The sequence below is a fragment of the Colletes latitarsis genome, chromosome 8 (genome assembly GCF_051014445.1).
Source record: "Colletes latitarsis isolate SP2378_abdomen chromosome 8, iyColLati1, whole genome shotgun sequence".
Lineage (NCBI taxonomy): Eukaryota > Metazoa > Arthropoda > Insecta > Hymenoptera > Colletidae > Colletes > Colletes latitarsis.
Genome location: NC_135141.1, coordinates 31,736,156 through 31,753,600, shown reverse-complemented (window position 1 = coordinate 31,753,600; position 17,445 = coordinate 31,736,156). Strand labels below are relative to the sequence as shown.

General features: G+C 45.5%; 2 protein-coding genes across 6 annotated transcripts in view; one reads left to right on the top strand and one right to left on the bottom strand.

Moving 5' to 3' along the window:
* Positions 1 to 17,445, top strand: part of LOC143344996 (14 kDa phosphohistidine phosphatase) — a 48,844-nt gene that overhangs the window by 6,562 nt on the left and 24,837 nt on the right. The window lies entirely within an intron of this gene.
* The window catches only part of LOC143344991 (arrestin homolog), a 35,332-nt gene that overhangs the window by 5,831 nt on the left and 12,056 nt on the right, over positions 1 to 17,445 (bottom strand). For 3 of the 4 annotated variants that reach the window (XM_076771647.1, XM_076771649.1, XM_076771648.1), the window contains 5 exons: positions 14,628 to 14,678; positions 13,061 to 13,196; positions 12,477 to 12,626; positions 1,542 to 1,689; positions 10 to 210 (listed from right to left, as the gene is read on the bottom strand). In XM_076771647.1, the coding sequence (XP_076627762.1) occupies positions 10 to 210; positions 1,542 to 1,689; positions 12,477 to 12,626; positions 13,061 to 13,196; positions 14,628 to 14,678 (686 nt within the window). The remainder of the gene's footprint in view (positions 1 to 9; positions 211 to 1,541; positions 1,690 to 12,476; positions 12,627 to 13,060; positions 13,197 to 14,627; positions 14,679 to 17,445) is intronic. The other variant, XM_076771650.1, reaches the window with a different exon arrangement.

The following is a 17,445-nucleotide window of genomic DNA, read 5'->3' as shown; positions in this document are numbered from 1 at the left end:
TCGACTCACCCTCGTCTTCCGCGATCTCGTTCTCCGCGAACGTGACCCTGGTGTGGCACGGCTGGGTTCTGGACCCGGTGGAGGAGGTCGTGGACACGGGCACGCTGTACACAGTGGTGGCTGGCAGGGGTGGCCTCGTGGTCCGTTGTATCACCCGAATACCCATCCTGACCGTAGTTTTCCGATGGAGTTTCTCGTCCGCCCGTTCAGCTGCGTTTCAACGCGTCGAGAATTACGATCAGAACCGACTTCCGGTATTTATTTGCTCTATCCAGCAAGCTCTATAATTCGTCCGTAGTTTACGGAAATTACCATCGTCGGGAAAAATGTCCAACGAACGAGACTCTCTGTGCTAGAAATTCGTGACGATTTTTTTTTTTTTTTTTTCTAAAGTGCGCTTGGAGGAACAGAATTTAATTTACAACGCGAGCGCCGTAATATTACACCGTCGAGAACCGGACGGGCTGGGAATTTTAAACCGAAACTGCGAAGTGAAATCGAGGCGAAACACGGTGTAAGCGGAGCCGTGGAAGCGAAATAAAATACGCAATCAACGCCGTCTCTCCCCCCGCTATTTCGTCCTTCCAGTTCTCCAAATCGGTTCCGAATATCGACGCCGAAAGAACGAATCCGTTCTTCCGTATTTTCCTCGCGATTTTATCGGTTAAATCGTTCGCGGCGCGTAACCGCTCGCGCTGGAATTTATTTGTAAAACGTAGGTGTTACAATATTTACGATAGTGCATCTTTTCAGCCACGTGTGCCAACAGTTATGGCTGGTTCGTATCTCCGTACAAGGTTGGAACACGTAGCACGTCCGCAACTTCGACGTGTTGCTTTCAAACAACAAACTCAGTACGCGTCGTATTGGTTTCAAACAACAAAGCCACACGCGTCATTCCAACGCAAGGGGTTAAATTGGTTTTCCTGGCGTCAAGGCGCGCTAAAGGGGGCGTTGTAACCCGATACGCTGAAAAACAGTGTTTCCCCCCACGAAGTTCCCGCACGAACATTGTCGATAGCGCTTCGTTTCAGAACTTTGCACATTTTTTTTAATAACGAAGGACTACGGTGGAAAAATGCACGCGTTTCGAAATTTTTAAATTCTATTCGTCCGCTACCGGGAGAATGGCATTGTTTCGCGCGTAGTGTGGTCAGGGTTACAACGAAAAAACACATACTGAACGTTTCTAAAACAACGACGCTCGGGAACAATAGCGACGAAATTTTACGGGGAAGGAGAAGAGCGAAACAAGTTTTTACCCGGTTGAAAATTGGATTACGCGTTATTATGCTGGAGTTCTAGCGGTAAAGGTACATATATTTCGTACGGAAAAATTACGCGAATATTGGTTCGTTAGTAATTTCGAGAAAAACGACGTTTCGTCCAAGAGACTCTATAAATCGTAATGAAACGCGTCCCTGAGATTCGGTGGTTTGTTTAACCGCGTTACAGCCTTTTCTAAACGCGAATAAAAATACCGAAAATTAAATGGAGTCAACTTCAACAATTTTTCAAATATTACAATTCGTTTTGCTTACCCACGTAAGCTCTGACGTCGTAGCTCGTTCCTATTGGTGCTCCGTTATACTCCTTCGCGGGCACCAACTGCACCGACGGGGGTGCTAACGGCGTGATTTCCATAGTAAATGCGTGGGCGTTGGGGCCTAGCCTTTTCACCAGCGCGTCCTGAAACATAACGTCGAAACATTTCTAGTTGCCTCTTTACAAACGATTCGGTTCTTTAAGAACTCTATTATTTCACGAACCGTTCAATTGTATACACCAGAAACGCGTTGTATCTGTTGGATTATTAGTATATAATCATTTACAAAGCTGAATCTAACAGCGAGAAACACTGTCCATTGTCTGTGTTAGAAAAATGGACGAGCTTACTTCTCAGGCACTGGATAGATGTCCAGTCACCGCCCGCTGAGAATGTTCGAGCTGTATGTAATGTCGCGTACGTCGTTACATGTCAAATAGAACACTTCTGTACAGCTATATTTGTATTTATATAAATTTATTATTTCGTATCCTGACCTGAACATGGTGCAGGCAATGATTTCGTTCACTCTTCGTTCAGTTTTAACTGAGTCAAGACGTTCTTCCGAGCCGTACAATAAAGTTTCACTTTTAGTTATAAAAGAGTACTGCTTTTCCACCCAATTCCAATAGTATCCTTCAAAGTTGTCGAGTTATCGTACTGTGCGTCCGCGAGAAGTTGCCAAGCGAAAGGAACGGGGGTCCGATTGGCGCCTATGTCCCCACTCTAACCTAACCCACGGTCGCTGTTGGTCGAAACGACGAAAGTGGGGATAGGCGGAATCAGTGTACACGCCCCTAGCCAACTTCCCGCGAACGTGCAGTACTTTGAATGGAAAGCGTACGAGGAGAGGATTCTCTCGCTCGATTCGAGCAGTCCGTTTGGTCTATTATTTTTAGCTTCGTAGTTGTCTCTGGTAACTGGCGTAAATCCACTAAGACGAAATCGAACGGTACTCGCGCGCGTTATGAATAATTCCGCGCGTCGATTGTACGCGCGAAAGCTCCGTCGTTGTACAAACGTGAAACATTGTCGAGATACTACATTGTTCTGCCCGCGTGTGTCGTTTCAATAAGCAAAATCGTAACACGGCGTAAAAGTTTCAATAGATCCCCCCCCTTCCACCGGCCGCGTGAAAAGCTCTATTCATCCTCGTGTTTCGCGATCCCGTCTCGGATGTTTTCCAACGATACGTTCGTTTATGCAAAGCGTCGGTACGCCGACAAGAGTTTGCAATTAACGGACCCGACGCGAAAAGTATTCGTGAAATCGATATCGCGGGGGAACAACTTGAACGGTTTACAGGACTCCCTTGACCGACCAATTGAATCTGATTCGATCGCTGGCCGTTTTGTCGTGCATTTGTCCGACCTTTGGATCCGAAATTTTACAGGATCGTTTCCATCGTTTGTCCCATCGTTAAAACAGAGGTAACGGCGCACCGATTAGATTATATTCCGAATAAAGGGGTGATTACGGGAGTATATTCGTGTACCAATATATATTTAAAGTAGGCAATAAACAGAGTTCGGAAAACTTTTCCTCCTCAAATGCAATCGACACGTCCGCTCTATTTGTATTCCGTACGAGCTCGACACTGGATTTTAAATAATAACGAGAAACGAATGATTCGAAACGCTGTTGTTAATAATAACGATCAAGGAGCGAATCCAGCCATATTTAGATCAGATTTCTGCCCGGTCGAGTCGCTCCTTTTTCCCTAGGAAGCAATTAGTACCTGGCTTGCTGGCCTAGCCTAGTCGACGATTCTTCTTTTTTTTTTTTTTTTCTTCTTTCGTTGCTCGCCTTAAAGCGGCCTCGCTGTATGCATGATTGATGAGCTACTTAACACGCCTTTCAGCTCCATCGTATTTGCTTCCCTTTGAAATGCGCCAGCCGTGGAATCGTAACATTCGTAGTCCACCGTGAAACGACATTATCCCGCCGTTTGAGTGCAGCTGTTGTGCTTCGTCCACCGAGAGTAATTTTGTCGCGATAATGTCGGCTGGTCAGGGAACAACGCGTAAGACTTTCACCGAACGAACTTCGATCCGATCGCCCGGGACAATCGCTTCTAATTTTAGTTACTCGATCCACGGAGGAAACCACTGTGACTTTACATATGATTTACTTAAAATGTCGTACCATTCTCATCGATTGCACTTACGGAATTTCCGATCGAATAATTAATTTCGTCCTGCTGTTAAAAAAAATACTGATTTTTGTTACAGTTTTGTGAGATTTTTCCCCGCAAAGTTCCGCCATTGTACACTCGTTGTAACTTGTTCCGCGTCGATTCGTTTCGCGAATTACGATATCAATTAAATCTACGAGGATTATTTCATGAATGTCAAACGGTACATGTTAATCGCCCGTTGAAAATTCGCAAAATGCAAATCGGATCCATTAAAAATTCATAAACGTGGGAACATTAAAATTGCAACAGCTTTTTAAACACGTTGGATACGTTTTTTTTTTTTTTTCAAAAACCTTCACGGTTTGAATAATTTTAGGCGCGACAGTGAGTAATTACGCGGCTGTAGGAAATCGCTTGAAAATATCAAAGATCGCGTTAATTACGCGGCCGTAGAGATCGACAAAAATGGAAGACTAATAGCATCGACGATAGGCTGGGAATTTAATGCATTTACGGCGCACGGTGAATACGTGCACTTAAGTAAAGTGAAATATTGATATTGTTATATTAATTTATGCAACGTATCCTTCCTACTGTTTATATACGTTTACCATATTGGCGTACGTCATAAATGCATAAAATCCGCAATGTTATAACAACGTCCCGTTTACACACTCGTGTATGATTCTCGTAACCGAGTAATCTCGATTTTATGCTGAACGATTCGAAATTAATTGGGAATATCGTCGCGTTCGATCGATCGGTTGTTCCGTCGAGTTTCGCGGATCGAGGACGCCCGGGGTCTCTGCCGGATTATAAATGACTTTTTATCGAATCGAGGTGGAAGGTCTATTCGACTTTCGAAAAGGTGATTCGAAAAGTTCTTGACCGAAACCGAATATTGATAGATTACCGACCCTGAAACTGCGACTGGTCGTAATAACTTTCCATTTATGCGCGTCCTCGACGTAACCCTCCTTGTCGAAAGTAATAATTGCGCGTGGAGAGCTCCCGATATCCTTGGAAAAACATCCATCGCTCTTCCAGCCGATTTATTTCCGGAACTTGTCCATCGAGAACGCTCTATTCGACGAAACAACGAAATACTTTCGTAAGTTGCGTATCGTATTATCAAAACATATTTGAACTGGATATATCGTCGGTCGTAACGCCGAATAATCTAATTTTGAACTATGAAATTAGAAAAACAGATTTGTCGTGCAATCGGACATTCGTAGTCTCGTAAACGACTCTCGCTGCTTCCTCGCTTGTAACTGCTCAATGAGGACGCCCTCGAGGGAATTAGCGATCGAGAGCCGCGGCAAGAGCGTGCTTCTTACGACATAATTGAAATTTCATTCGAGTTTCGTCGTATTATACCAATTTGCTTCGACTCGCTTCGCCCGTGAATCGAATTTAAAATGCGACGTTCTCCAATAAAGACAAAGGACGATTTACTCCCCGGTGGGACCCTCGATCGATTCAGATTTTTTCTAAGGACAATAAGACATAATTTAACATTGCGTCGCTCCAGTATTTTCATTAGAACCGAACGGTCTCGATTCTTTGGATCGTAAGGCGCCTTCACATTTCTTTTAGAGTTTAAAGGAAGTCCAAACGTACAAAGAATGAACTTTCCCCGATGAGTTTGCGCCCCGTTCGATGGAAACACAGTGCCGATCAATCGTTAACGGAAACTTACGGGAATTTGTGCACGGAGAGCGTTCACGGCGGTTCGACAAAAACGCGATCGACGTAGAAAGCAACGACGAGCATCGCGGAAAGTTCCGTCGCGAAGTTCGAATGCTACGGCGCTCTTCGTTCGATACATAATTAATACTTCAAGCACCGCGAAGTTCCCCGATAGAATTGAAATCGAAAACTTCCGGGATGTTTACATAGCAAAGGTAGTGTTCCCAACGAAGGATCTCGTTCGACTCGTGTTTCACTCTGCATTTTTAATCGGGTAGAAAAAAAGAAAGTGAAAACCCGTGACTCTTTCGTGCGGAGCTTCCGTTTTCTAATTGATCGACGTCAGACTAGGGCTTGAACTTCACCTTGCGTCGCAACTTCGCCAAGTATCGATGGCTCGAGAGCGAAATGAACTAAAATTAACTGGATCGATAGAAATGTGTTTATACTGGATTATTCAGACCCCATACTGGACGTTAAAAAATTCGAAACAGTTCCAAACCCTAAAGATAACTCACGGGATCTATATGGGATACAAGAGCCTTAACGTGATTCGATACAGTTCGAAATGGTCTTCGTATAAACATTTCCAAAGATTTTTACAAGCACACGATGGATCTTTATTTTCTCCGAGCAGTTTCCGTAGCGATTTCTTCGCACCTTCGAAATAATTTATTTCAGGGTTCGACCTGAGGATTCTGCGCTGACGTTGCAGGTCAGGGTCAGCTCCTGGCACAGGATCGAACCGAGCTGCGTCACGGGGCGCGATTCCGCATCGAGCGTTACCCGCAAACCGTTTTCCAACCAGCGTCGTTTCGCTCGAGGCAAAACAGAGGCGGAGAAAAAAGCCAGGGGACCCTCCCGCTACCTGTCGATCGCGCGTATCGATTCCCGCGTATTTCCGGCGAAGCGACGTCGCGAGAAATCGCCGGGTACGCGTCGCGACGGAATTGCTTTTCCCCGCGAGAGATCGCGTTTCGCGCCGGATGGATCGTCTCCACCGTTCGCGGAATTATGTATCAACGGTGGATATCGGATATCGGCGACGAGCACGTTCGGTATCCGCGTAAATACGCACTTCCCGACCACCCTCCGGCGCGGCGTCGTGGAAACGAAGGGCTCTGCCCGACGATTCGAACAAGATCATTCCCCGCCGAGGACAAACGTTTCTTCGTAACAGACGTCCCCGTGGAACGAGTTTCTACTATTTCAATTTGAATTCCATCACTCTTCAGGGAAACTTCCCAACTGTTCGTGCTCGATGGTACTCGCCTTGACTGGGATACGCATGAACTGGTTTACGGGCCACACATTTATCAAACGATTCTCTTCTATCCAGAACAGACACGCCAACTCAAGATTAATCGATGTTTATTATGAATGAGAAACAAATTGTGAACAAAAATCGAGAGGAGGTACGTGGACAAAATTTTTGGAAGAAATTCAAAAATTTCAAATCGTTCTAAAAAAATTATTTTCGGTTGCGGGGGTCAAGTACAATCATTTTTGGTCATTACACATACCCTCGAAATCCTACTCAGTTTCGAGAAAAAAATTCTTTACCGAAGATGCAATGTCTGACCATACGTTGATATGTTTCACTGAAATTTCGTGTGTATCTTTAAAACATCATAACTCCTGCCCGGATTGGAGGATTTTAATGTTTCGAGATGCAAATAACGCGTATTTTTATATACACTTCTGGATCGACTACCCAATATTGCGTCGTCTAAGGCAGGGCCTGCTTAGGAAGCCTTTCGACACTAGCTAAGCAGCGTCACTGATTCTCGAATTTTATGGAGGCTGTGCAAACAAGTTCTGCCAGTTTCTCCAATCGTCTAAAAGCAAAGTTTCGTTTTTCGCGGACAATTCGAGAGGTTTGGTGTGACAATCAATCCTCTTAGTGCCCTCCGTAACGCTTCGATCTAGCCTCGATCGAGACGCTCTAGAAAGGGGTGCGTTTAGAAATCGGCGATAAACAAAACGACGCAAAAAGCTCGTAAAACGTGGCCTCGACCCGGTTCGTAATCGCGAACCGATGAACATTACTACCGTGCATTTTCTCGGTAAGGTTTCCTTTATCGAGAGAGAAAAGGAGATCAGATTCGGTTTTAATTAACGTCCGATACAAACGCGGAAAATGAACCGCGAATTCTGTCGGTTCGTTTGTTTAGAGGACTCCGTGGTATTTGAACGATCATCGGTCCACGGTGCACGGGTTAATTGCGCGAAGAACCGCAGTTAAGGGGCACAGGGGTCACCGGGTAAATTCGATGCAACGGAACGTGAATTTAATGGACGCTATCGTGCAAAGGCCGCGCAGAAGGGACGGGCGGATAATTGAAATTGACGACGGGGGGGTTGGGTCTTCCGGAGTGTATTTTTCTTGGATCTTTCTTTGGTCGAAGGGAAAAGGAGCACGAAAGGCGTCGCGAGCCGCGATAGAACGGCCAACATAAACAACAGGACGAAAAAGGAACGAGTTTCCGAAGGCAAACACGCCGTAAAACTCTTGTGTCCTCTCCTTTGCGACACGGGAAATATAAATGGGATCTCGCGTGGGAAAACGTTGGTCTTTCCGGGCGGGACGCTGAAAGGAACTCCGAACGACACAAGGGTTTTCGCGGTAATTCCATACGCGATCGCTTTCCTTCGAGCTTCGATCGATACGTGTCTATGAAATTTTCAACTCTGACCAATTTATAACGTGCTTTCTCACGCTATCGTTTACCAGCATCGTAAAAAAGCAGTGGCTCCATATTTTGGAGTTGTTCGCGAGGGATCGTCCCTCGGTTACTGCGTTCGCGAGATACGCTGCATAATTGCACGGTTGTATCCGTGTCGCGGGCACTCTTTCAGAGACGTTCTCGCGTCGAGGATCGTAAAGCTGCGGCGAGGCCATTCCGGAGGTAGATTCTTCCGTGGAAGCGTGTTTTACGCGCGTCGAACGAGAAGATCAGCCCTGTGCGGTTACGAGGGGACGCGACACGGCCTTGACATTGACCTTGACCCAAAGCCAGGTCGCCCGGCACCGCGTGGAAATTATTTATCAGCCTTCCTGACTCCCTTTTCCTGATATTTCACGGTGGCCTACACACCCCCGCGTGTTGCATTATTTATTCGACGAATGAATTAAGCATGTACGATACCGAAGGTCGTTTCGTTTGGAGAATCGAAGGACGAGCTACTTGATCTCCCATCTCTCGAAACGTCTACTGCCTTTGTCTCACGTGGTTAGTGAAATTCTGGCGGTGACGAGGCCATTTTCATTTCTAAAAACTTTTAACTTTAACAAGTAATAATCCGATGGTGCCAGATCTGGCGAGTGTGCTGGGTGTGGTAGCACATTTCAAGATATTTTGATGTATTCTCTTACCAGAACTATTGTCAACCCTTTGCTTTAAATCCAGCAAACAATTCTGACGTACCCTTCAAGGGAGACGAAAGGTATATTTCCTTGGAGTTTCGACTATTTCTTAAAAAGCACAAGTCTAGCGCAAAGGGTTAAACAACTTGTCGAGACACGTAATTTCAGAAGCCTATCTTTCCCGCCCACGGGTTCAGTTTCCATCGCCCCCGCGGGACAGTTTTATTCACCGGGGTTGACTACGGATTCGAGTCGTTAAAACGGTCCATCTCCTCCTGGTGTCGGCCATAAGTTAAACTGCATCGTGAAAGACTGGCTTGTGTTTCCTATCTTCTGATAGTCGAAATTCATGGCGAGAGTTTCGTGAGAGTTAACCTTTCGGAAACACTCCACCGGCGTATAGATTCTTGGAGGCGACGCAGGAGGGGTGGTGCTCGCGAACGCTCGGTTGCACGTTGTTCGGTGACGTCGCGCGTATCAGTTACAAGGCTTACGACCCATATAACGCGAGCCCCGTGCTCCATAAGCTTAACGGTTCATTTCCGAGCGGATCAACGATCTATCAGATCCCTTAACGCCTTGTTCGTTTAAACCTTCCATGGTTATCTGACCAGTCTAACGAGCCGAGGGCGTTATTATCCCGGCACGGAAACGAAATTGATACGCGCCACATAATCCTAATCCTGCTCGTCGCTGCCGGCATTAGCCTTTTCGATGATCCGTTTCGCCCATTACGGCCAATTTTATTCCCTCGTTGGATGATCGTCCTCCGTTATCGTCGTTAAAGGGTGTCGTTTCATTTTTTTCGCACGTTGAATGAAATATGGTTACTCCTCGAAGCGTATTTTCAGCCATCATTTTGGCGATCGGGAGTTTCGAGAGCCATTGTCTCGCGCCTACGCGAACGTTATCTCGACTGGGAAGATCCCTTGCTCGTTAACGTCGCCCTTTCAACCTTTGGCTGGCCCTTCTGTCAGTCGTCTCCGAAACTTTGCCCTCTGGGTCCCGGTTGTCGATAGATCTTTCGCGATGACGCAGATTCCACCGGGTTGATAACGAGAAACAAATAGGCAGAGGCACCGCGTTCTACGATAAAGCAACGGCCAGAAGCGTCGTTTCTGCTGTCGATCGAATGTCGAGAACGGACATCCGGATTTATGACGGTGAATTCTAGTTACGACTCGGTGAGAACTGCAGCCTCTGTTTCTCGATGATCCTCGTAAACCAACTCGACAACTTGGAGTACTTGCAACCTTCGACGTACCAATTTCAAGTGCATTTATTCGCACTTGAATAAATGCAAATTTTTGTTAGAAATTACCATTTTGACCACTTCCGGTAGTTCCAAATGGATCTCGAGCGTCGAGAAGGGTTGCAAATAAGCTACAGGCCAAGTTTACTAATTAATGCACCGAGATATTTCGACCAGGGACCTTCGATAATGCAATACACGAAGAGTAGCATAGTTTTGTTCGAAACAAGCTGACTCCGTTCGGAAACTTAGTTTCGAATTCATCGAAGACCAGCAGCCAGGTGCATATTGTTCGTATCGACTTCGAAGTAGCCTTTGTCTACGTGTTAATTCAGGCTGTAAATTTGATATAGAACGTAATCGATCTACGCGTGCCATTATGTTCAGTGCATCTGGGTGTTGTAACGTTCGCGCGCAATTTAATAACGATGTCTACGCCTCGCCATTGAACGGCAGAGTTCTGTTATTTACAGACGATTTGAAAATATTCAACAGAGCGGGCTCTGAAAGGGGCCGTCGCGAGATCTTGACATTCGAAGCCCTCGGTGTCGAGAAAACGAGCTTTCATTTGATACGGATGTAACCTAATGAGGCGCGCGAAGAAAAATAGATCTCGTATTTCTCCCCTATGGAATTCCTGTCGGGGTATTATTCGCGTTACGTACAAAGCGGGATCCGGGAGTTATTTACGTATCGTGCAAAAGTACCCCCGAACTCGGGATTTTCTATACGACGTTCGCTTCATCCCGTTTCGAGTACGCGACTGCGCCCAGCGGTGCACGGCTCTTTCAGTTACTCGTATAATAGAATAAGGGGACTGTGACGAGACTTTCCGTACTCGCCGCCAGAGGGCTACGCTCTCTTCTTTCTCGCAAGCGCCTGCTAGGATTGCCTTACGAAGCAGCGATTAAGCTGCTCGATTCATATCTCACGGTTCGACACCACTGATGGGGGCTTTTCAATGGAAACGCCAGCTGATGCAATTTGCAATCGGCGCCGAGCGCCGTAAGTTTCTAATTACCGGAGCACGAAATTGATTGCCAAGTCCTAGTGGCTTATCCCATTGATTACGAACTTGCGCTTCCGCGCCGTTACTTGGAATAATACCCGGGCCTCGAACAGCTTAATTAATCGAAAAATATCTCGTTTCGATTCCCCGTGTCGACTTTCATCCCGGTTCGATCCCCCGGTTCGATTGCCCGTGAAACGCGATTTTTATCGATCGGTGAAATCCGTGCTCGCTTTGTTCCACGGCGATGGGAAATTCACCTTGCACGGGGGGGTAACGCGGGACGCTGTTTTCAATTTTCCGGAATTTAACGACGCGTTAGGAAAACAATTCCGCCTGTTATTGGACGTACGCGCGTCCCATGGACGGTCGATGTCTTTATTAAATTTTCATCGATCGTGGCGCGCCGTCGCTACGTCGAGCAAGATTCCAACGTATTTTACAATCGTCGCTGTGCACGATTTAATCCGACAACCTCGACGCGAACGTTGATCGAGCGCGTCGATCTTCCGGGGAAACTGTTGTGCGAATCAAGCCTTGGACGCGTATTATTGACTTTGCGTCGACTAAACTGTTTCGTGATTTCAGCGTTCAGTCGAGTACGAGTCGAGGATTCTGACCATGTTTGCGATCGACACCCTTCGCCAGATATTCGACAGAAACTAGTTTCTATATTAACTTCGAACGCGACAAAACGAAAAGAATAGGCTCTACGCGAGATGTAATTAGAGTTCCTTGAATTGATAATTAAGTAAACGCGCATAGCGTTACAACTGTTGGGAAAACTTAGTGGAAAATGTATACATATAACAGAGTCCGGTTTTCTACAAAATAGAATATTTTCGCTAGTTTGGTATATTGTTTGCACATTTTTTTTTCGACCACGAACCAACCGTTGGTTCGTGAGTCGAAACTGGGTCACGGCGCAACAGAAATTAATCGAAATAATAGAAGTGGGCATTCGACGTGCAAAAACGAATAAAAAAAGAACGAGCAACAGTTTTTCGTTCGAGCCTTCGTTATCGAGATAATTGAATTTTAATATTTGTCGGACGCGTCTGACCATCGATCTACTTTTCCACTTGTTCGCGCGATCCACGAAGATCTCGACGGTTTGATTCCATATGGTAGACAGTGCCTGGTCTGCTATACATTTTTAAACCCCAGAGGAGTCGGTTATGCTTTCAGGAGTTACGCAAAGCGCGTGATAAGCTCCGCGAGAAACAATCAAAGTTGGTTAATCGAATGGTCTGCGTTCCGCCACGCGACTCGTTCCCCGCGTATCCCAAATTACTGTACGAAAATTGAACGCAGCGCGAGGTTCTTTCTCGTTATTCTGCCAATCTGTTCCGTCAACACCGTGCAAGGAAACTTTACTCTGCAATTTCCATCTTTGTCACGAGCCAGACCCAAAGATAACGCGTTTTGCGACCGATCTTCAGTCGCGAAAAGTTTAATTACGGGGTTACAGACCTGCAGGAGCGTCGTTTCCTGGTGATCGGTCCCGGCGTACGGTGGATACAATTGCGCCAGACACATAACCGCCTCGTTGCAGAATTTCAAACCCATTACCTCCTCGTCCTCCCTCCCGTAGCGAAAAGTTAACGTGATTTGGCCGTACACCTGCAACACGCCCACCGTTAATTAGTGAAAACAGGGATGGAATAATTGCGGTGTGCGTTCGTTAGCGTTTCGACCCGTTTTCCCATAGATTCTCCATTAAATCTTGCCGGCAATTATCCGATGCCTCGACGATGATATCCATTCGGGGCAAATCAGATGTAAATGGGTGCCCGGCGTTGAAATTTCCCGGTCAAACGTGGTCGTTTGCATAACGAGGGCGTACGACCGGCCACGGGGATCTTTCGAAACGGTGAATTCGGAACGCGGGTGCTGGTCGCCGGAAATCGACGATAAATTCGATTCGAAAGATGACTTCGACGCGTTTACCAACAGTCGAAAGCATTATTTGCAAGATTATCGGGGCAAAATCCAACGAGAAGTTTCTGATATTCTACGGAGTTACGGACGAAAGAGGAACGAAAGTTTCAACTTACCCGTTTGTCTTGCAAGTAGTCTGGGTCAACCAGTAGCACGCCCTGGAGTTTGTCGATCTTCGACTCGCTGACGATCAGGTCTCTGCTCGCCAAATACAGGGTGAGCTTGTTGTTCGGCGACGACTTTTTGTAGACCCTGGGGAACAAATGAAACGCGGTTGTTTGATTCGATATTAAAATAAAAACAAACGGATTGTAAAACAGAGTCGATCGCCGCGTTACAATTCGTTTCGACGGGATGGGAAACGACGGTGGGCGCATCGACGTTAATTTTTATCGATTGGCTTTTATTTGTTCGCAATTTTCATCCGCGGTGCCGGGTCACACGAGTAAATAATTCCGTTTAGATATAGCGTTCGCGTCTCGCGTATTATTGTCGTCCATCGATCGAAACGGCGTTCTTTTTGTTGCACAGATATTTTGTTTCCAAACGCTACACGTATTTCCGCGAAAAAGAAAAACACTCTTTACAAAGGGTTAAATTTCCCTCGAAACTTTCGCTCTCATCTACGCCCAGACACAACGCATCGCCGTCCCACGGTTCTGGATTATGCGTTTAGCGGGTTCTTCGTGGATACAGTATCCGGTGAATGTTTAACAGTACGTATTATAGTAATTACGCATGAAACATTACGGTAGCCTCATTATATATAATTCCTCTCGCTGGGAAATGTGAATATTACGTTGCACGCGTGCGGAATACTTTGCATTACTGTGTTATCCGTATAACGAATCGTTGTTGCGGAAATTGAGACGACGCGATTAACGAAAGTACTGTTATCTGTTATTGCATTTTACTTGACAAAGTCTGAGCCAATTTGACTCATTTAGAATTTTGTGTATAACCAACATCCGGCAATCTAGTGTTAAACGTAAATAATTCATAGAATTTTACAATATTTTTATGCCTCCAATTAAACCTAAAGTTCACCAGCGTTCTACGCCCTCCCAATTATAAGTTCTCGAGTCGACACAGCGACGATCCAGCAACGATCGACAGTTTTCCCGGGATTAACAGTAAACTTTGTTATTGTTTATAACGATAAATTAGAGTGTACGTGACGTGGCATTCTGGCTCGGTTAAACATTCGGGCCATAAATCCTTCCGCTCGCGTACCTGGTTTCGAGACGACGTTTACCGGGCGGGTCTCCTGTTTGCTATAAATTATCCGTCGCCTCGAATATCGGGGCTGTCCGTTTCCCGGGGCTCGTAATTAGTATCAGCGGGGTGTAGACTCCGCTCGTAGAAATTGCTTTTCCACGGTTCCTCGGACGGTGAAAGCAGTTTTGCGGAGTATCGCGGACTCGACAGACCGTACGATTCGCGAAGAGATTCGCCTGTTTGTTTAACGTTGGGCCGGCTAACGAAGTTTGTTAACGCGAAACTTTTCACCAACGTCAGAAGGAACGTAGCTACGCCGCCGCGGCGAGGGAAAATAAAAGTTCCAATCTCAAACGAATAACCGTCCGCCTCTTCGTTTTTGTTTAAAAATTAATAGCGGGGAAACGCGCGTCTCCGGCGGTTCCGTTGTCGGTTTCTCTCGACTTTGCAGCGAAATTCCGTTACCTTTGATTGCTGAACGAGTCGGAGGCGGTGTCCGCGCTGGCCTCGACTCTTCTGAAACACACGAAGCAGACGACCGTTTAACGCGCCGTTTAGGTCATTTGCGATGCTTAAAGGGTTTGCACTCTAACACCCCTTGTTGCATCAGTTTCAAGAGAAACGTCGTCGAACTTAATTTATTACAATTTTCCCAGAAACTTATTGCAATTTCTCAGAACAGGTAACGCGGGATAAAATAATATCGTTCTTTTATTCGCGGTAACGTCTACGGAGGCGTTCGGAACAAAGAATAACGACCGAAAAGAGTAGTAAAAGTATCGTTCCGATTTACTCGAGGGTTTAACCGTAATATTCTTTGTGCGGGCGGAAAGAAATTTTTTATCGTTTCCCCGGTTGAGCGAAAGCGCCCGGAACGTCCGTTCAATTTGTAATTGACCGCCGGTATTGTTTCCCGAATTAATTTATGCATAAAACTTCTCTCTCGACTTCTTTCTTTCCGCGGCCGCGCGTGTATATAGTTTCTCCCCCGTACTTGGGGGGACGAGCTTAACCGTGAAAAGCTTTCAAACGCAGGCAACGGGGCCGGTAAAAAGCCGAGGAATTATAGACAAAGCGGGCCGAGTCGAGAATATAAACCTAGCGAACCGGTCTCTTTAAATAAACTTCCGGCTGTAACTGGCACGGCGCAAGGGAAACAACTTTTGTTAAATTATCCACCTCTCGAGACCCCTCCAATTCTTGGCGAGTGTTTCGGAAAACTTCAATTTTAATCAAACTTCTATGGAGGATTTACGGGAGACTTATTTAGACTCGCTTGTTCTCGCTCGTCATAGAGTCTTATACAGGGTGTTCAACCCTGGGAGAAATTTTAATGGGAGATTCTAGAGGCCAAAATAAGACGAAAGTCAAGAATAACATTTTGTTGATCGAGCCTTCGTTAAAAAGTTATTAACGTTTAAAGTTCAAAGCACGCAGCTGTTCGAAGATCGCCGTTCCACGGGCGGAACTTTAAACTTTAATAACTTTTTAACGAAGGCTCGATCAACAAAATGTTATTCTTGATTTTCGTCTTATTTTGGCCTCTAGAATCTCCCATTAAAATTTCTATGCATATTAAAATCAATTATACCTACTCTTTTTCGTGATCATTCGAGAAAATTTGAACAAAATTAAATGTAGTATACGTTTGAAAAATTATTTGGAATTAAATCGTACGAGGGGTTAAACAGGTTATCAACGCTCTGAGAATTCAACGATAGTATTTTATATGTACAACTGTGGTCGGATGACAAAATAATTTCCAGATTAAAATCTTCAAACATCTTTCTTGTAACGTTTTTGATAGGAATTGTAGCTACGAGTAACGAATTGCATTTAGTTGCACCGGATCTGGTCCGAGCATTGAAGGGGTGAATCCACTGTGCCTCCGCGCGTGTTCAAAGACAAAGAAGGGCCGCTCGGGGCTCTCGAGAATAAGAAAATAAATTTAAGAACGAGACAGTGAAAGGCAAATACGTTTCACTGGCGGCGAGAAGGCTGTCGGGAGATCGGCAGCTCATTGTCATAACTTTAAACGCGTGCTATGGAAGGTGGTCGACGCTTAAAGCGAAGATGTAAAAGAGAGGACGAACTTCTCGGAGCGGGCAAGTGCTCTTCACGGACACTTTGGCCCGAGTACGTCTTCAGATAAACCGACACGTTATCTCTGCTCCCGTATCGCATCGGAAACTGTCTTCAAATCCTGCTATTCGTTGCATCATTAACACTAGAACTACCGACAATTATAGTGGATTTATTTTCAAACGATGTTTATTTATTCTCGTACAAAAAGAATTACGGTCAATTTTTTACACATGGGACACCTCGACAGGCAAATCAAACGTTTATCTTTGGCAAGATTTTCATCAATTTCCAAAGTCGGTTCAAAGCGATACGAAACGTCGAATCAAAACGTGTTAACACGCTTCCTTTTTATTTATATGTACATCGTACAAAATAGCGAGCAAATTAATCGTAACGTTATTCGAGCCGACACGTTGCGAGGTAATTGTTTCCCAAATATTTAGCTGGAACGATGTACTTGTTCGCGGATAATTTCCCGTGAAAATCCTTTCGACAGGTGCGCCGCGCGATTTATTCGCGCCGAAGTTCTAATTGAGTTTGACGTAAGCGGTCGTGGTTTGTTTGCCGGTAGTCTGATTCCCCGACAAAGCGCGGACGTTTACAGAGCGGAATGGAGCTAGTTTCTCGTTGCTCGCGTCGCGTTATTGCGATATAAGCCTGCATCATTCGCGAGGAAAACTGCAATCTCGGTTCTTCCGTGTCGTGCACGGTCTTCGATGCAACGTCGTGGAAATTTCATTCTTCCATAACTACAACTGTAAGAAATTCTATTAGCCGTGCAAATAAGTAATCCACCGTTCTCCGTCGAACTTATTTTCCGCCATTGTTTCGCTCGGAGCATATTCTGGGTACTGGATCGACGAGCAAATTGGATTTTCTTCCTTCGTTGATAATGTTAAGGTTTTTTTCGGATAGTTAAATAATGTATCGTTTTACGTTTCCAATATTAGCACTGCAAAGAAATCGTAGCTCTGAGACAATGATCGAACAACGTCTCCAACCGAGTCTGTTTAATTTTACCTCGACAGTGACGCGAAAAAGGAGGGTGTAACGAGCACGGAATCGATCGGTTAAATTTTTTTGTCGAATCAATTCTCTCACTGCTTCGCCTTTCGAGTTTTTGCAATTTCACGGGAACAGCTTGACCTTTTGCCCACAGGTATCTCCGTCGAGATACTTTTTATCAAGTTCCACGGCG